The sequence below is a fragment of the Uloborus diversus genome, chromosome 4 (genome assembly GCF_026930045.1).
Source record: "Uloborus diversus isolate 005 chromosome 4, Udiv.v.3.1, whole genome shotgun sequence".
In the NCBI taxonomy this organism is placed as follows: Eukaryota; Metazoa; Arthropoda; class Arachnida; order Araneae; family Uloboridae; genus Uloborus; species Uloborus diversus.
The window spans coordinates 136,260,725-136,282,121 of NC_072734.1; the positions used below are offsets into that span (position 1 = coordinate 136,260,725).

Genomic DNA, 21,397 nt, shown 5'->3' on the forward strand with positions numbered 1-21,397 from the left:
ATGAGCATTTAACCGCTCCTTTCCGACATCAAAAATTGGAGAAAAATGAAAAAATATTGAATTTCTTTAAAAACCAATGTGAAAATTATTTTTCAAAATTAAATCATAGACTAATTAATTAAATTGCGGTATTAATCATAGTAATTATTATCACGCAATAGTATCATACATTTTCTACAATTACATATAGATATAATAAACTTTTGAAAAAGAAATCTTCAAATTTGATTTATAATACCTCATGCATAATGAATATTATTTTTTGGAATAATATTGTCCTTTTTTATCAAATGATGGAAGTTCTTTCCTAGCTTAAAGTTTGGCACGAATGTATCCATCTCGTGCAGTTTCACCACGAACTTTATTGCAGCTTCGGTTATTAGTTTCACACATTGTTCCACAGCTTGCGTGTGACAGGGAAATTTTTTGAAAGTGAACTCTGTAGGCTGTTCTTTGAACATTTCTTTCAATTGTTGGTCTTTAAGATGCATTGTAAGAGATGGCTCTGTTGCAACACAGTTTGCCCAATCAACTAAATCAACATAATCAACGGCTTCAAAATTAAGTTTAGGACGCTTAAAAAATCGTACACCATCCGAGCTTTTCGTCTTCTTATTTCTAGAGTTCAGAATGCACCTAACAGCTGATTCTCGAATGTATTTTCTTGAGTAAAACAACATTGTCAACAGTAGCTGTTCAGGATGAGCGAAATATGCATTATTTGAGAGAACTTTGAAAATTATCTCCTTAACGTTGTCTGGAAACTGCCTTGCAAGAGAAATCATTTTCCAAAAATGTTGGGCACCATACTGGCAGTTCGGTTTCATTTTTATTTCAAACCACATTGGAGCATAAACTAACATTGCATACTTTAGAAGCATTGTAAGATTTTCTGATGGAGTTGGAGTGCCTATATACAAGCGTAACAAACGGTTTGCAGTTGTCAGCCATCGCGCATGACTGAGTTTGCCTGGGCTACTGTCAGCCACGCTAGAAGTAAAACTACCATCTTTTACGGCAAGACAGATTCTATACAAATATTGTTGTTCAGTACTTAAATTTTTTATATCTTCCATGTCCAAAACCAGAAGAAGTCAATTTTATCAAATTTGACCACCGGATTTTTTTAACAATCTCTAAGAAGTTGTCCGATAGGTCCAGAATATGAATGTGGTTCCTTTGTGCAACCGTCCAGTTCCAGAATAAGATGCCTCAGTGGCAACTCATTAGTATGCAGCAATTTCTTTTGCACTTTCACCAACTGTTAGTGATAAATGACCGATGTACTTGCTACCTGTTTCTTCTATCAGTGCTAGATGTGCTTCAGATGCTAATTTTTGATGGCCAGATGTCTTTTGAAGGGTGTCATCTTTGCGGCGGTCAAAATACAAATTCTTTATAGCTGCCCCTTTAACTGCTCTTAAATCCCGTTCTCTTAGCTCGCTCCTTTTTTTTATCGACTTCCCTCCTTACTTAGTTTTTATCGACTATGTATTTTTGCTTTGTTTTGGAGAAACTAAGTCGAAATCAGCGAGAACTGCTGTAGCAATTTTAGCCACTGCTCTATTTGAAGCGCCAGTTAGATCTGCTGCTAAAGCTGTATGAGGCATAGAAAGTCTCATTTGACTTGTCGTTGTTGATGGCGCATCAGTTCGCTTACGTTTTCTTGAAAGCGGATAATTCAATTTAAAATCGTCATCTGTATTTTCTGTGCTTTCTTCTGATTCAAGCTCTGTTTCAGGTTCATTCAATGTAATATGACTTTCCTTAACCTTCAATTCACTTGTGCTGGGTACTGATGTCTTTCTTCACAAGTGTTGCTTCCAAAGCAACACTTGTTTCAATTTTCTGGCATCTTTTTCCTCTTTTTCGTAGTTTCTGGGTTGTTACTTTATCCACTTTTCCAATAGCCATTTTTCTTACTGATATTGGAACCCAGGATTAAAAAACTAGCATCTTATGTAACTATTTTTTATTTGAGTGTGTGCATTTTTTAAAATTGGCGTACAAATGTCGCATAAAATTGATTGAACTTTCACTGTTTTTTCTAAGTAACGTATTGCGTAACATTTCAGTATTACTTATTTCGAAACTACTTTATTTTTTTTATTTATTTTTTTTTTTCATTTTTCCGATGTTTCAGTCTTAAAGGAGCGTAGCTAAATATTCTACGAAATGTATAAAAGTCTTTGAGTATTCCAACTAATTCACTGACAGACACTTCTAATTTTTGCTAAAACTAGCTTCAAACTTTTATTTTTGACCCCCCCCCCCCTTTTTTTTTGAAAAAAAAAAGTGCATTTTCGCCCCTTTTTTCAGTTTTTCAAGGTCAAATAGCGCCGGCTAAATATTAAACAAATTTAGCGAAATTTTTTATGGGCAATAACGGGACCATATAGCAACTTTTCCGCACTATCCAAAAACAGATTTCCAAAAAAAGTTTTTTCGCCCCACCCTACTCCCCATATACAACGCACATCCCTCTGCTGTGACAACATAATTCCCTGCAATAGACTGGACTGTGAACTTAACTTACCTTAATTTTTCATATTGTAATCTTTTATATTCCCTTCCATGTTTTGATTACGCCGCGGGAGCTCCCTAGGATCTTGATATTCATCGTGTAAGTGATAATCATCAGAATAAATTTTCACAAGTGACGCGAAATGAGTTGTGCTTATTGTGTTTCTACTACATGGGGGTAAGTCAAACCTTTTCTTTGTATTCCCCGTAGGCACCAAGCATTGAGACGTCCTGGAGTTTTGCGGAATCACTTAAAATACGATCGGCCTAAAATTGTTTTCCTCATTTTGTTTTTTTTATTTAAGTTGGTGGTTCATGTTTTCTAACACATTCGAAAGAATTACCCACATTTCCACCACTGCCTTGTAAATACCCAATGGCTCATAAAATTCACTCTGATAACACTAGATGGTTGCACCATATTCATGGGTAGCAACAACATCAGTTTTACCCGCTTCAAACTCTTATTTAAATCCAAACTTATGACTGCCAGTTACTGGACCCTTGTCTGTTATTGGTGTTGTTACCCTATATCATGTGCACCCATATGCAAAATTTTAAGGGAAGGTTGGGGCTCAGAAATTTTCCCCATGGTTCAGCAGAATATTTTCCCAATGGAAACCGATTTCAGTACAGATTAGAGATATTAAAATTTGATTTTCAAATAACTTATTCATTAATGGCTGGAAAAGATTTTTTTATTTACATTTTTGTAAAGAAAAAACCACTAAAAGCAAGGAAAATCTCATTTCTGGGGGGGGGGGAGAACTTGAGCTTTCTATTACCCCCCTATATGGGCACACTTGCCCTATATTCTTAACAATTATTTTTGAAAAATCTGATGGGTGTCCCAGTTATCCGATAAACAAGAGGGTAAGTGGGCAACCAATATTTCATTTGAATTTGAAACAAGCATATCAAAAAAAAAAAAAAAAAAAATGAAATTAGTTGCATTTAAGTCAATTATTGCACTATATGAATATTTTCTTTTGCACACATGCATAAATGTTGTAAAATTTGGTTCATGGAAAAAGAAAAAAAAAAAAAAAAAATCCTGCATACAAATTAAAATTTTTAATGAAAAATTTAATTTCTACATAGCTAGATTAAAATCTGCTGCATAAATAAGTTACATAATATATTTATACTTGAATGTTCACATTGAATAAATATATTAGGTAGTCAAAAAAATAATTTTGATACTTTTTGTTCTGTTTTGATATTTTCTCGCAAAATATAGTTTCTCAAAAATTTTTGGACATAAGGGTTTTTAAGAGGAGGGTAAGCCAACTCTGCTTTCCATTTGCACACATGGATAAACATAGGGAAATTTGGTTACTAATATATTGGGTTGTTCGGAAAGTAATTTCGTTTTTTCCCGTCAGAGGACTTAATTACGTTTTTTCGAAACCAACTTCACACTTAAGCCGCATAACCATTATATGTCTTGAGAGCTGATATTGCAAGGCTTGTGTGTGAAAAAGTTCTATTAATTCTACGCAGTAGTTTTTGGTTGGTGCCCTTTTAAATATGGAGAGCAATGAGCAGCATTTTCGTCATATTTTACTTTTTTACTTCAGAAAAGGTAAAAATGCTGTCCAAGCGAGAAAAAAAATTGACGGATGTGTATGGAGAAGGCGTGTTAACAGTACGCCAGTGCCAGAACTGGTTTGCAAAATTTCGATCCGGCAATTTTGATGTCGAAGATGCACCACGGTCTGGAAGGCCGGTCGAAGCTGACAAAGATGCGATAAAGGCATTAGTTGATGCAAATCGGCGAATAACCACACGAGAGATCGGTGAGAGATTAAATTTGTCGAATTCGACTGTTTATGGCCATTTGAAAGGCATGGGCTTAACCTCGAAGCTCGATGTGTGGGTGCCCCATGTCCTTACGGAGCGAAATTTGTGTCGTCGCGTTGACGCGTGTGATTCGCTCCTCAAACGTCAAGAAAATGATCCATTTTTGAAGCGGATTATTACTGGGGACGAAAAATGGGTTGTATACAACAATGTTAAACGCAAGAGGTCATGGAGCAGAAAAGATGAACCGGCTCAAAGTGTGTCAAAAGCCAACATTCACCAAAAAAAGGTGATGCTCTCCGTTTGGTGGGATGTCAAAGGAATCGTTTTTTTTGAGCTTTTGCCGGACAATACAACGATTAATTCAGAAGTCTATTGTCATCAGCTGGACAAATTGAATGATTCACTTAAAGAGAAGAAGCCCGAATTAATCAACAGGAAGGGTGTAGTGTTCCACCAGGATAATGCGAGACCTCACACAAGTTTGGTCACTCGCCAAAAACTTTTACAGCTTGAATGGGACGTACTGCAACATCCACCATATTCTCCAGATCTGGCGCCTTCCGACTACTATTTGTTCCGGTCCCTGCAAAATTTTTTGGATGGCAAAACCTTTACCTCAAATGAAGATGTCAAAAACTACCTGAACCAGTTTTTTGCCAGCAAGGACCAAAACTTTTATGAGAGGGGAATTATGTTACTGCCGATGGGCAACAGGTGAAGAAAGATGGCAAAAGGTGTTGGACCAGAATGGCCAATATATGAGCCGCTCAGAAGCCAATGCGGTTAAGTCCATTTTTTGATATTTTCTAATTTTTGGAAATGTTGATGAAATAAATAATAATCTTCTTAGTTATTAAAGGATTTACTCATTGGTTACTTTTTTCTAGGTCAGACAGCCCTTTTTTTAATAGCTTCTGAATATATTGTATAGTAATTTAAGAAGCCATTGTGAATAAGTCCACCTTTTATCAATATTTTTTACATAAACTTTGAAATAAAAATTAAATTATTCTTCTTCTTTCAATATTTGTTGGCAACACTGAAAAACAAGAAATTCATAGTAACTGTAACCGTTACCTTCTAATTAGAATTGTTTGCGTTTTATGCATGTGCGTCAGAACACAAAAATATTACGTTGAAGTGTTTGCGAAAATTACTGTGTTATCAAAAACATTAAATAAATTTTATTTAATAACTGTAAAAACTCTGACTTTTTAAAATAATAAAAAAGATTTATTGTAAGGGTATAAAAAAAATGTCAATGGAAATGGAACACAGTGAAAGTGAAAGTGATACGATATTTCATTCTAATTGAAGGAAAATGCACCATATTGATTCTGATAGATCATCAAATAACGAAAATATAGAAAATAATCAAAATAACGGAAAAGTTGGTAGAAAACGCAGCAGGAATCCTGGGAAATGGTCGAGAAATGTTGAGAAACAAAAAGGATACAAAGTAAAAAAATATCAAAATAGAAATGAAAGAATATTTCCTGCAATGAAATTTGATAATAAACCTTGTAACTGTTTACAACTTTGTATTCGCAAGATAACCTTTTATCAAAGAAAACAGGCGATGAAAATTTTTTACAAGCTCGGTGATCATCATAAGCAAAATTTCATATAATTGATTAAAAAAAAGGTATACCAGTAAATTAAAAAAATATAACTCAACCTATATTGTACCCTAATGGCAGAACGATTTCAAGAGAAACAAAAAAAGACATCATGTAGTTATTAAAGTATATACCTCCAATTAAACACGACTTTACAGGACATTAAGGACAACACGTGGAGATCAAGATTTACATTTAAGTAACTCGGAAGAAGATTATGTTTGTTATGATGAATAAACATAAAACTTATGACAATAAATGTTATTTTATTATTTTTACATTAATTTCTTACTTTTTTCAGCTGCCAAAAGGTATAAGTCCTAAAATTTTTAAGATGCTGTCATTATTTCAATAAATATTTACGTTTTTATTTACACATCTTGTACATATCTCGTTTTTTGCAGGGTTTACACCTCGAAAAAAGACTTTATGCACTTTTCTAATTAAATTAATAAACCAAGAATTTTAAAAACTTATGTATCAAAAAACATTGATTTTCTCATTTTTTGTGTTTTGGACTTAACCGCATTGTCTTCTGAGCGGCTCATATAATTTAATAAAATATTTATTCATTATACGAAAACTGTCTTTCATGTTCCCCAAAAAAAAAACGAAATGACTTTCCGAACAACCCAATATTTAAAAAAAAAAAAGCTAAATAAACTGATGCATACAAATTGAAGTTTTAATCAAGAATTCAACTTCTATGTAACTAGATTAAAATCAGCTGCATAAATATATTGAATGTTCTCATTGAATAAATGTTCAGTATAAAATATTACTTTGATACATTTTATTCTGTTTTTGATGTTTTCTTACAGAATACGATTTTTCTAAAAATATAGTTTTGGACACTTTCAGACAGTTTTGGACACAAGAATTTAGGACAGGACGGTAAAAACTAGGGTTTTTACCACAGTGTCCAAAACCTTGCCAACCTTGCTTTTGAGACTAAAAGTGTGGCTGGGGCGAGCATGCAAATTTGCACACTTACCCTAAAAATTTTTTTGCCGATTTGCCCAACTCGGCACATTGAAATCAAGTTACACTAGTTTGGGAAAGGCTGGTGAAAATTAATCTGAATAAGATGTCATTTGTTGTGATGAAACAGGAGCTATCCAATAATAATAATAATACGTTTTGGGAATTTACTATTATAGGTTACAGAAGAAAAGAACTGAATATACAAAAATTTACTTAGACAGAAAAAAAAAATCCCTCAGAACCCCCCCCCCTTATACAGTGCCATAAACCTCACCGTAAGCACACTCACATTGGTGTGGCAGCTACATGACAAGTGACTCAAGAGCTGTCAAATCAAAAACAGGAAAATTACCATAAATTTGCCAATTTACCCCTTCGCATACAAGCTCTGGTCTCCCCATAATAGCCATAAAATAATTTCAGTTTTGGAGGGGTGATCCACTTATCTCGACCAACCCTCCAATTTTTGGGGAAGATAATTAAATAAATCATTTTCAACTGCTTCAATTTGGTCTTAGTCTAGTGCAAAAGCTGGATCTTTGTAGCTACATACACCAAAGATATTTTTCACTATTTGATGTATTAATAAGAATACTTAATCTTTTGTATTAAGAAAACATTTGGAATAACATACATTTAAATTAGTTACTTCATCAATATGTTTTTCAGTTCCACAGTTATTGAAAATCTGCCCATCCAAGTTGTTTTCTCTTTCTTCAAGCAGCTATTAAAAGAAAAAGTTTAAGACAAATGAATAAGATTATGTCTAAAATACTTCAAGGCCAAACTTAAGCTTTCAGAACCATGTCAAATGCGATAAAACCAAAAACGTAGTGGAACAAACTCTGATTAGGCAGAAATTATTAGCAAAACAGAAAATTCTCCAGAATTTCAGGAGAAAATACAAATATTTCCCTTGATACTCAAAATTACATCAAAAAATTCCTAAAAATTCTGCAAGGGAACATATGACAAATGAGTGTCTTATTGAACTTAACACTGAACTATAAAATTATATGTTCTTTGATATAAATTTTATATAGAAAAAGCTCATTAAAATTTGTCTTTGCTAATACTTATAAAATTTGGCTAATTTATTGGCTAACAGTTTTTAATCCCTAGCGCAGACTGATACTTTACTTCCAACTGAAATTCTATTTTTTTTTACTGTATGTATAACACTAGCATGAATTCTTTTGATATCATCAATCACCCATTAGGAGGCTAATGTAGAGCACCCAGCTATGATCCACAGCATGGGAAGATCTTACTGCTCTACATAGTAATCCTAACCTCTTTATTTTTATGCAATGAAATAATTTTGTCTTTCGAGGGATATCACATCACTGGGTTGAAATCCAGTTTTTAAAACTGAAGATTGTCTATATACTTTTCAGTTTTTTTTACAAACTTGAACTCAAACTGACCTTGTAATATTAATGACTAAATTAGCCCAGTGTTTGGATCTCTACCTCAATTTGGAAATTATGTTTACAATTTCAGTATTTACTAAATGCTTATGTGGTACAAACTTATAATATTTTGCAAGCAAAACTAAAAGCGCTGGTCTGTAACATTGTTTGCAACCTGTGCTTTCTTTATTGATTTTAATCAATACACTAGTCATTCAGTTTAGTAAAAAAGAAAAAGGTTATGTAACAATTAGACAAAATAGCTTCTTAAAAATTATATTAGTCACAAGACCAACTGGTCAATTATTTCGCTTTGCTTTTTTTTTTTTACATTTTTGTCATCTTTCCTACTTTAGTTTTATTGAGCAAATATGCATACTTGGTTTCCGCTGAAGACAAAGCATTTTTTTACCAGTGGCCTTCCTCCAAATTTCAATATTGATGTTGAAGGGATATTAAACACTTTTCTTCAATTATCCCTAAAGTTCATCTTTTGCAGATATTGATCTCCTCACAGCAGTATAGTAATTAGTTGGCACGTTTTACATTTTGAATGTTTCAGTTTGGAAAAAAATAAGCATGCAGATAAGTATCAAGGTTCTTTGAAACTATTTACTGACCTTTAATGCAGATTCAATGAAGCAAGCTTCAGGTGCATCCTTCTCCTTTTCATAAGCTTCTTTTAATTCTACAAATTCTCTGTTTATGATAGCTTTAATATCTTCTCTGTTAGCCAAAAGCAGCTTTTGGTATCTTGTAAGCAAGTCATCTACAAGGGAAAAAAGTTGACCAACATGAATTTATGAAATTTGGTTATAGTACACATTTTTGCTTGACTGGCAATCATCACATTAAGGAGACTGGGGGGGGGGGAGGGGGGATCAAGAGTATTTGGTGGAATTAGGTAGAAAAGATCATAATATCTTATTTTTGAATTAATGTTATTTAATAATGATTTTTAGTATAAGATTGTCCCAATTCTTTACAAAATGCTAAAACATGTGGAACAAAAGCTGCATCTACGCCCAAAATAAAAGATCTTCCTTCGTAAGATATGATTCAAAGTGTCAATGATACTGATGGGGCTGTCAATCACTAGAAGAAATAGAGCAAAATAGACAAAATTGGTACTGACATGTCTTTGAAGAAAAAAAAAAAATATTTACACAAAGGAGCAAATGCAGTGGCCAACTTTGACAGTAGCCATAAACAATCTGTGTAACTAGCTCAGGAGGTCAAAAATACTCATTTTATAACTTGAAATCAACTACCCACTAAGGGCAGTCAATTTATTTCCATTAACATTTAAAAGACAAAATATCTTTCGGAATTAACACTCAATTTTTCAGATTTCTCAAACAAGTTATTCATTAGTTCTCATGGAATAATAACAGGCGCATAGAAGTTAACAAAATAGAATTATAAAAGACAACCACTTTAATGGAATTAGGGAATGACTCAGAAAAACATTTCTAGCATTCATGATATCAAAGTTTTATTTAACTTCTTTTGTAATTCTGAACTCTGAAGTCATATTCAATACATAATCTACAGTAATAATACATTTGAAATTGTTAGATTTTTAATTTAAACTTTCACAAAAAGTGAAAGAATCACTTAATTTGAAAAAAAAAAAAAAAAAACATTAAAAATACGTTTTTGCATCATGCAGAATCAATCCTTTTTCGATGTAAACATTGCATCACGTTGTGACGTCATGTGTGCGATCGGTTGCAATAACTCAGTCAAGTGAATGAACTTTTGGGTTAACCGAGTCACCAGTTCATTGTATCTTATAACCGCAAGAATTTTTTTGTAGATTGAGTTACTTTTTGATTGGCAACATATCTTTAACTTTCTTTCATTGGCAACACATCTTGTATTTTGCATATTCTTAATTTGAAAGCCATGTGAAGACTTTAAATACTTCGAGCGATCTTTTTCGCTCTCTCTCTCACCTCACATAGCCGCAATGTGTTGTACGTGATTTCGTGATGTCTGCCAGTGCTCTTTACTCCTGGCAGAGCGTAATACAACGTGATGTCAATTTTAAAGTTATAAAACGCCTTAAGGCCTATTTTTGTGTATTACGGTAATGCCTTATATTCCTTGGAATCAGCATGTTCGTAAACTTAATGTTTCGTTGTATATTAGCGGCTAATATTTGTTTATTTTTCTAAATGTTTTTTAAATATCAATGAAGATGTTGTTCGTCAACTTTAGAAATCCTTTGAGGATAATAAATACAGATTTTCCTTGAGGAAAAATGCTTCACGTGTTTTTCTTTTTCTCCAACTTCAGGCTGTGGACATTTTTTTTTGCAAGTTCAATTCTACTAGCGGTGTAGTAAGTCTAAATTTCACTACACTTAAAGCTCACAGAAATTAATTCTCTCTATTTGGGAAAATACAAACTAACAATCACTTGTTACTTTGGGAAAAATGAAAAATAAACAGTTCTTGTACAGTATAAGAACCCAAAACATAAGAGGAAAAATACCAATACAGAATTAAATTATAAGTTAAGGTAAGAAAAAAGATGAAGGCTTAAAACAAATTAGAAAACTTCTAGAGAACCATGTTTTTCAACAATTTTTTTTTTTTTTTTTTTTGAGACACCCTAATGTTCATAGACATATTCATATACTAACCATCCTTAATATTGCAAATAAAATGCTTTGGGCTCTCATGAGTTACAGGAAGAGGCAGCAAAGAATCTTTAGCTCGCTTCATCAAGCACATCACAATTTCATCCCCAATAACGAAAGGCTTTCGGATTGTAACTGAAACACTAAAAAGGTAATGCTTCATTAGGATATTATGCCATAAATTAAACAAAAAACACAAAGTGCTTAAGACAGTAATGAATATAAAATAGAATATGTGAATAAATGAAACACACATAAAATGGGAAATAAAGAAAATATTCAATAGATATAGCCAGAAATACTAAAAACCAAAAGAAGTTAATGAAATGAAATAAAAGAAATGAAATATGGAAAAATACTTACCTTTTTAATTCATTTTTGTGAACGGCTTCAAAACATATAGGGCATTTTTGCCATGTTCGATCAGTTAAAGACAAATAGTGAAGAATGCAAGGCCAGCAATATATATGACCACATTTAGTAATCTTTGCAGCAACTGGGATATACAAACATATTGGGCATAATGGCACTTCATGGCTAGGCAAACGCTAGAAAATAATTTCATCCCAATGAATAAAAGCTCTCGACTCATGTCAAAAACAAGGTACAGCATTAAATGCTACTCTATTCATTTTCTCCTTTGTTGACAATACAAATGACATGGGTTTTAACTCAAACCCTATTATTGTATGCAAAAATGTCGGTTCTGTAAGACAATATTAGTTTTGTGTGATTATGTAACAGAAATTTTTAATTTTGTACCGGGTCCATTACCAACTTTGCAGGTTAAGCAAAAGGTTTGTTCTCCCCTTAAAGAAAATAAGTTTGTAGGTCCAAACATGTTGTGTAGTGTTGGATTCAGCATAATTTCTTTACAGCGTACTATAATCACAATTTCAAGAAGAAATTTTTATGTTTTAGATTAATTTTGATTGTAGTTAAAAAAATACATCTTCCTTTTTTTAATTTTGTAGCTAAAATTTTATGTTACATCAAAACTAATTTTTTTTTTTTGCAATCCTATTGCAGAAATATAATATGCTGCTTCAGCTTATATGCAGATATTTTTTCTTCAAATGACCTGCAGATAATATGCAGGAAATTAAGTTATACTGTCGTACTTATTTTACTTTGGAATTTTAAAGAATTATGTTGTTTCTTTTACTATTATTTGCTTTAAGTAATTTACTTCATTTGGTAAATTAAATCTGCAGGCTACTTTCATCTTGTAAATATACATTTCAAGAAAAAATCATTAGACAATTAGAATTCCTACCAATGCAAATAAAAAATTATCTAATTTCTTACGAAATAAAATAAAAAGTGCTATTTCTAAGCACTGATATCATTAAAAAAATCAAACTTACAATTTCTTCAATCAATGGCCATTCCACAAGCAAATCGGGATTTTTCTGATGCACCAAAAAGTTCCCATAATCTCGGGCAACAAACTGACAGCTAAAAAAAGGCAATTTTTGACAAAAATACTTGAATATTGGAAATAAAACAATGAGACTCATACATTTAGTTTTAAGATTTAAAAATATCTCTCATTATTTCCCCTGTTTAGAACAAGCATTATTGATTCATAAACTTAAAAAAAAAAAAAAAAAAAACTTTCCCTTTTTGTACAATACTTCAGAGCAGTGGTTCCCTAGCTAACAGCCCGTGAGGTGCATGTGGCTCATTGTTATGGTCAATATTATGCAGGTTGGGCACCACTGCTTTAGAGGACAGAAAACAGATTAAAATTACGAAAAATTTAAAACTTACTTTGCTTGTAAGAACAACTCCTTATTGTACTTAGGAAACTTAATTTTTCGATTATATATTCCTCGTCTTCCATTTTGTACATCCCTATTATCCATGGGTGCAAGAGTAAAATTTAAGAGATGATTCAGGTTCATTTTTTTACATCCTTGTTTGTTATGTGGTTCATCTAATACATCTACATCTATCTAAAAGGTCAAAAATACAAAATCTTACTGTCATACATGAAATACTAAATCCTACTAAACAACACACACACTCATTACATATCAGACTATACAATTAATCTTGGTAGTTACAGCAGTTTAAAAAAAAAAAAGAAAAAAGATGTACCCTTAACATTAAACAATTTTTGAACATGAAAAAAAGATTAGAAAAATGATGAATCATAATATTTTTATTGAAAAGAAAATCCAACTTACAAAAGCCATTCAAACAGTAGAAAATGTGCCTAAAATTTAACAAAATATCCATAAAAAAATAAATTATGCAATTTGTAAAAATAAAATCATCTTCCACTTCCTCCGCTTTAGTTAAAGGTAAAAACGTGAATTCTTTACACATCCAATGATGGTTTTTTTCATCAGTTATACTTAGTCTATGTCAGGGGTTCTCAAACTGGGTGCCGCGGAAATTTGGGGGGTTGCAGGGAGAGACAGGGGGGGGGGGGTGTTTCTGCGAAGTGTCCATGTTATCAATATATATGCTACGTGGGCATGCCATATAAGGTTCAAGTAGAGCAATAAGCCTCCCCCCCCTCATTTTTTGATGAAGCATAGTAAAAATTAGCTGGATTGCAAATTCATCATTATCATCAGAAAGTCAAACTGGTGACAAAGCGTTACTAACAACGCTTTTTAATAACCAGACAAAGGGTGTAGCAAAAACTACAGAAGAGTGATATAAAAACGATCTGATCTTATTTTCCTATGAGTTTAGCTTCTACATGGTTCACTGTAGGTTATCAATATAAAAAAAAATGTATTTATTTTTCTTGTAGCCTAATTTATGTAGTTGATGAATTTACAAAGATAAATGTCGTTGTCTACCGTCATTTTTTCCTGTGATTCGGTAACCTAGAAAAGTAGATTGTTGGCCTTTAAGGCCGAGGTTAGACTTCTTAGCTCTCCGGTGTCCTAACATGACACCAGAATATCGGTCGGTGGATATGATCATGTACTGCACATATATATACGAATTGTACATGAGTGGCGACCCCCCCCCCCCCCCAAAAAAAATTATCCGCTGTCTTGACAATGACGATTGGTTCTTTTCTCCTTTCCATGGAAGTACATAGAAATTTTGGTAATGTTTTTGAGGTTATCAATTGTGCTTAATGTACATTGATATTAAAGACTCTTTCAATTCAAATATTTCGAAGTACTTTTCGTCTTCAATTTTACATGAAGAAATACTTGCCTAGTTTGCCTAGTTGACAGAAAATTAGGTAAAATCAAAAATTAGCAATTTTAACTCATAATTTCAGTCAATTTTTAATATTTAGATCAATTTCAAAAACAGTCAGAAAGTCTTTTAAAAAAAGTAGACTTAAGCAGAAGCACAGAAAATTTCTGGTTTGGTTTCACACCATTTCCAGGGCTGCCATTAAGTTATGATCCTAAAAATAGTCGTTTCAGTAGCTTCTTAAATGAAAAATAGTCTGCAAAATAGTAGTCAAACAAGGAAAATAATATTTAAAATTGTCCCCTACTATTTTTTAAATAGTATTAATAATAAATTATGCCTCACATACTTTGACGAATACATATCTCAGCTGCATGATATATGAGCCGGATCTCCTGGGTAAGCGGAGCTCTCTCCATTTACACACAATTGGGGTTCCCGACACGGTTTCATAACTATTTTATTTCAATAACAAGAATGAAAGTTAGGCATACATTAGAGATATTTTTAAAACAATGAAAAGATTATAGTCGGTAATTACTTTTTTGAAATGTCTCAAAACATAATAGTTTGAAAAACAACAACACATTTTTGTTCTTTCAAGTACTAATTAGCCACTTTTATGTCTTAAATGAAGTAACTTTTCATCCCTACTACTCTGTATACCCATAAAACAAAGCAAAATGTTTACCAATTTTCACCATATGATATGATGGATAACCCAATAGTCTGATAAAAAACCATCTGCTGTCTACCACATCGCACCATGGGAAGGAAAGCGACACAGCTCAAAAAAATTCCATTGGAGAAAATCAAGGTTTTACGCATTAGTAGTAATTTTAAGCGATTGAGTCTCCGATACACGCAAAAGAATTATAATTTGATGTTTACTAGTCAGCTTTTGTCATGGATGTAGGAATAGCAGGATGGAGCACAGGGGGGATTTCTGGAAGCAATAACCGTAACCGGCCGCCATCTTGCGTGTATCGGGAAGCTGTGTCTGCCATGTTTAAGATACGGAAATTGTCGAACTTTCCTATCGAATTTCAAACGGATTTCGACTTTATGGCATTTTGTGTAGCCTTCAACTGCACTAATAATGCATGCAGGAAGGACATTCTTTGCTAATTCTGCATGAATGGATAATTAATTTCTTCCATAATATATTATTCAATAACAGATAATGATGATAACATATTGTGTCGTAAATAATCCTGCATTTATCTTACTTCTAAATACAAACCAGAGTTGCTTAAAATATCATTAAAAATTAAAATTTATTGATGTGATTAGCTGCTTCTCTTCGGTAACTTATAAAACAAGTCTATCAATAAAATTGTGAAATGAAATTCGAATCACTGTCAGATGCTTTTATATTTTGTTTTTAAGTGTAAATTAAAGTTTGATTACAAATATTAATTTGAAATAGGTTGTTTTTTAAAATCATTATTCATTATTTCATCAGGTGTAAAAATTAGAAATTGTAATGCTACATACAAAGTTTAAAATCCAAGTGCTTTTCTTTAAAAAAAAATAGCAGGATATTTTATTCATGAAGGTTACTACATCCATGATTTTAAATAAAAAAATTAGCAGTTAATGTAAACTAGTAATAAATTAAGGTTTTGCATTTATTACTAATTAAAATTATGAATTTTTTTCTGGTTAATGTGTGATATTTGTTAAAAAAGTAAAGCTAGTGTAATGTGTCAGAAGATTTAATAAACATTGAAAAGAAACAAAATTTTAATTTGAGGTCTGAGCGTTTTTTCAAACATTAAAATTAATTTAGTTGTGATAAAATTCATAAGTAAGAATTTTAATTAATATTGTGACATGGTCCAATTATACTGACACTTTCTTTCATTGCATTAAAAAAATGCTTCTTTGGGAATTTTTGAAGTTTTAAATTTTTTTACTATTCGTTTGCCGAATATTGAAGTACTCTGCCAAAGTAAATATTCGGTTTGTCTGCCGATATGCAGTATACCGAATGCCAACCAAGTATTCCGTGCATCTCTTTAAAAAAAAAAGAGAAAGAAAGAATGAATAATCAAAATTCAAAGAACTGGATGGGTAGTTTTTCAAGAAGTAGTTTAGAATTTTATGCTATTTAACATTTATTTACATGGAATTTAATTCCTTTTTAAAAAACTATTTAAGTTTTGCTACAAGTTTATTCTAGTTTTACCCTCATTCTGGCAACTTAATCAAAAGGCAATTTTTCATTTATGTTATTCCTTTATTTATCTTTGTTGATTTCTAGCTGCTTTTTTTCATTGTGCTGTATTCTAATTTTATAATATGGACATAGGCTGCAAAGTTTTGATAATTCTGTATTCTTATCTATGGGGAAAGTCATTGTTCTTTTATTAATAAAAATAGTATTTTAAAACCAGTTGATCATTCATTTGTCACTAAATTAATTTTAATTAACTAAAGACATTAATTAATCAATTAGTTTATTTTTTGAAATTTAATGCTTAAAATATAATTGCATTGTGCATTATTTTTTTATTTCTTAGGTAGGCAAAAAATAAATTCATTATTAATCGGATCGAGAAAAGTAAAACACGCGAAATTTTTGCCTGAGTAATACGAGTCTTTTCCCCCTTTCTCACCAACCAACATGGCCGCCACTCTCTCACAGTTACTTCAAACGCGACAATGGGAGTAGATACAGCATGTTCCCTCCTGTACTCCTACCTCCATGGTTTTTGTTGTTTAAATTAGTAATGCATACTTAGAGTTCGAAAGTATTTGTTCCAATTTATAAAAATTTAATGATGTATCCCTCTTGGTTATATCGTTCACACGAAACCACGCAGCAGTTACGTAAGCTAACTTTGAGCGAGTTTTGTGACAAGAAAGAGCATTCAGGGCTCATAGCAAGTGGGAAAAAATATATAGGAGTTTAAAAGGAAAAATATAGGAGTTTGATAGCAAAATATATAGGAGTTTAAAAGGAAAAATATAGGACTTTTGTAGAAAAATATATAGGAATTTCGAAAAAGTGTAGCATCTAATATGTTTGGAGCACTGTATTAAAAACAGCGCCAGTATCAATACAATTCTATTTTGCATGAGTCACAGATGTGAGAGCAAATGAATTTTTGTACCCACCGTCACTAAAATGAATCATGTTTGTTTAAGACAATTTTAATTCAATTAAGCAAAATTGTTCGTGTGTTTCTTTTTTTTTTTAATATGGAATTCTACATACAATATCAGAGAACTTACGAGGTATCATTAGAAGTATACCTTGCACCCAAAATATCCATTCTCTGATTATTTTAAGAATTTAATCACAAAACAGTATGAAAAAGCAATTACAAAATTTAGATTTTAACTTATGTGCTTCGAAAAATGCATCTCTTTTTGATTGCTAAAACTAGGTAATAATTAATTTAAACATTATTTTTTCAATGTCATCAATCTACCCGTAGTCCTTGGTATTGGTACCTCATTGTTTCAATGCTAACACTAATGATGAAAAGTCTCGTCGACTCCATGTCTCGAGACAATCGTTACAAAAAGAGTGCAACACTCTGCCTCCCCCTTGTTTCACTATTTACAGGAAAAAAAACTTATTTTACTAAACAAAGTCAAAGAAAAAAAGACTGCTCTAATGTATCACGATTGTCGCGGAGAGAGAGAGAAATGGTCAGTCTCATAGGCTTGATTCATTTAAGCGGCATGTTTGATTCAAATTTTCTGCAATTTTTTTATGTTAAAACTGGATTAATGGTTTTTTTTTTTTTTTTTTTTTGAGGAATTGATTCATTAAAGTGGCTTATTCAATTACCCGTCGCTCAGTCTAATGACATTATGCATAACTTACAGTTAATGTGTGTGTATATTTATGTGTATACACATGTATCAAGTTTGACCTAATCTGCCAAATGAAAGGGGTGTCGGAAGACTCAAGTGGTGCATAGAACTATCCTTTAAGAAGAGGCTTATCCTTTAAACTTATCCTTTAGAACTATCCTTTAAAAAAAGAATCAATTATCCTCTGCAATTTGTAACCGTAACTGAGTAGACAGGAAAACATGAGCCAAAAAAAAAAAAAAAAATTCTGAGATCAGGACCGATTTCTGAAATTTTTGGAAAATCTTTTCACAAAATGGAAAAATATAGGAATGTTTTTCCATGGATATATATTTGAAAAAAAGCAGACAAAATCCGATAAAATGACACTTATTTCAGCAATATCGAGATAGTTATTTTTTCAGCAAGCTATAAGCTTTGAAACATTTAAAGTACTCAAAGTTGAATTGGTACCAAAATCTGTACAAGGCATTTTCAAAAACAATCGTTTAAGCTACAATCGGTTATTTGAACTACATGTAAGACTATATGTGACAAAATTATAAGCTTTAAAAATCTTTACAGCAGCACACTTAAAGTTTACATGTTATAGTATTAAAATTGCAAAGTAAACTCATTAAAAGAAAAAGAATTAATTGAAAACAAGTAAAAAGTTGCAAGTAAAGCCATCTATGTTTTGTATGTTTCATAAAAATAATCAAACAGAAGTGTAAAACATATGCCAACATTAAAGATGTAAGAGTGCAAAGTGCAGAGGAGAAAGAAGAAAAATGGATCAAATGTTTTTGCATTTCTGAGTAGCATTTAACATCCGACAAAAAAAAATATAGGAGTTAGTAAGAAAATATAGGAAATATAGGAGAATATCTGACAAATTGTGAAAATATAAGAAATATAGGAGATATAGGAGGACTATGAGCCCTGAGCATTTAATTTTGATTTTAAGTTGGTAGTTATTTCACTTTTCTAAAATTTTGAGTTATGTCACTTTTCTCGCCAGGGTGTGATATATCAACTGCAGCTAAAACACTTTTCTGTTTCTGAGCATTGCTAACACACCCTTGGTTTTTTTATTTTATATGGTTCAACAAACTTTTAAATTTAAAAAAATCTCTAAACGGTGTTAGTTAATTCATAATCACTTATGCATATACAGTACTCAAAAGTTCTTATTTACATTTACTTTTATTCCTCTTCACAACATTACTATTGTTATTCTGAGGTTATTGGGGGGGCCATTCATTAATTACGTAAGGTTGATTTTGCAATTTTTGACCTCCAACCATGTAAGGGTACGTAAGATTTTACAAACCCCTCCCCCCTATTCTTATGTAAGACTCGATTTTGTTTTTCAAAATAATAAAATAACGAATCTTGCATCACTGGAATCAAAATTAAATTCACTATTATTAAATTAAACCTTTTTGTGCAATGAAATATTTACTAAAATGTTGGATTAGACAGAGTGTTTTTTCGACATTTTTTTGTATATGAGGCGATACTAATTAAAAATAAAACATGACATACATAACGCGATTTTTTCATTATATTTTACACTATTCATTCTTTGTAAAACAAATAAAAAACAACTCTCCCTAAAACGTTTTTTACAATCCAGATGCAAATAAAATATCAATCCTTGTCAAACCGCTTGATCGCGCAATTTCAAATGAAAAATATAGACTTGGAAAATATTACGTAAGCATGGGTTTGACCCCCTCCCCCAAAGTAAGGGTATGTAGAGATTTTTCTAACTCCCCCTCAGGACTCTTAAGTAATTAATGAAGGGCCCCTTATTGTTCTTCTAATCGGCAAGAAATCGGATGCCTGATGGCGCCAAGAGAAAAATATAAAAACAGCTGTTTTACTTATTCTTGGCAACAAATCAGGCCGAGTTAGCCCATTTTGTGGTTTTTTGAGTAATTTAGCAGACAAAGGGAGTTCAAAATTTAAAAAGTTCAGCCAATGGAACTTGAAGCAAAAGCTTTTTTTCTTTACATTTTTTTTACATCCCTCTTATTTTTTACATTTCAGTCGCTTTTAGGCCAAAATAGTAGCAGTTTTTTTACAAAATAGTCATTTTTCGCTTATTTTCAGCTGAAATAGTCGGCATAGTCTGCAACTCTTCAAAATCGTCGCAATAGTCGCTTTTTTAGTATGCAGTGGCAGCCCTGCATTTCAAACAATAGTGGAAGGCCTTGGAAAGCTAACATCAGGAAGAAAACTTCGGAAGTCTGGGGATGTCTCAAGCACCTGAAAGCTCTATGGAATTTTTGATAATCAAAAATGGAGCTTATATCTAGTTTTGAATTTGAATTTTCATAAAACTGCAAATTCAAAAAAAGTAAAAAATAATTGCAGACAAGTGTTTTGGGGTAATGTGAAACCCTGCTAGCAGAAAATTAGGAACTTCATATACATAAAACTAAAAGAGAAGTCAATGCAATTTGCGCTTAACTAACCTAAAGTTGGGCAGTTCCAGAGATACAAGTAGGTACAAGCAGGGGCTGCGGAGTCAGAAAAAAATAGCCAACTCCTGGATTTTGAAATGACCGACTTTTTTATTTATTTATTCATTTTTCCAAATCCCTTCCCCTCATGGGAAGGGGGGAAAACCCTTATAAAGGCAGATTGAAATACAGTGGATTCTATTCTGAACACTCATGGGGCTGAACAAGTGTTCAGGTTATGCTGGTGTTCACTTTGTAGGGAAAATGGAAATGCATGCATATGCATTCCGTTGCTTTAATAGACCATGTTGAGCATTTTGCCAAGTGAGCTATGCCAGTTTTTAAGATAGGGGTGCTGAATTTTGGATTGGCAGCAAGTGTAATGTCCAATTAAACTCAGTAGAACCTAAACTCTTGCATTTCTTTCTTTCTTTTTAATTTAAAAAGTTTTAACTTAACATTCAACTATAAAATATTACAATACAGTTATCGGTACAATACCTGCAAAAAAAAAAAAAAAAATTAATTCACTTTTGCATTGTGTATTCTTGTGCAAGGCAAGGGTGCCCACAGAGGGGGGGAGACGGGGGTTCAAGCGCCCCCCCCCCTTTGAAATTAGAACTTCCTTGCTTTTAGTACTTTTTTCTTTGCAAAAATGTAAAAACATTTCTTCTCCAGCCCTTAATGAAATAACTTATTAAAACATCAAATTTTAATAACTCTAATCTGCACTAAAATCAGTTTGCATGGGGAAAATATCCTGCTAAACCATGGGGAAAACATCTGAGCCCCCCTCTTACAATTTTGCATATGGGTGCCCTTGGTGCAAGGTATGTGTTATCATTTAATTGTTAAGCAAAACGATTTCCAGCGCAGCCATGTATTGCTTGTAGGTAATTGTACTTTAAAGGTCTTGAATACTACTTAATATAATGGTTGGATTCTTGAAAT

The 21,397-nt window shown here is 32.2% G+C and overlaps 1 protein-coding gene across 1 annotated transcript in view; it reads right to left on the reverse strand.

The window, feature by feature from the left end:
- The window catches only part of LOC129220007 (RING finger protein 10-like), a 54,094-nt gene that overhangs the window by 25,162 nt on the left and 7,535 nt on the right, over nt 1-21,397 (reverse strand). The window contains exons 3-8 of the mRNA XM_054854334.1: nt 12,765-12,949; nt 12,359-12,449; nt 11,355-11,539; nt 10,995-11,134; nt 8,965-9,113; nt 7,567-7,656 (exon numbers count right to left, since the gene is read on the reverse strand). Of these exons, the coding sequence (XP_054710309.1) occupies nt 7,567-7,656; nt 8,965-9,113; nt 10,995-11,134; nt 11,355-11,539; nt 12,359-12,449; nt 12,765-12,949 (840 nt within the window). The remainder of the gene's footprint in view (nt 1-7,566; nt 7,657-8,964; nt 9,114-10,994; nt 11,135-11,354; nt 11,540-12,358; nt 12,450-12,764; nt 12,950-21,397) is intronic.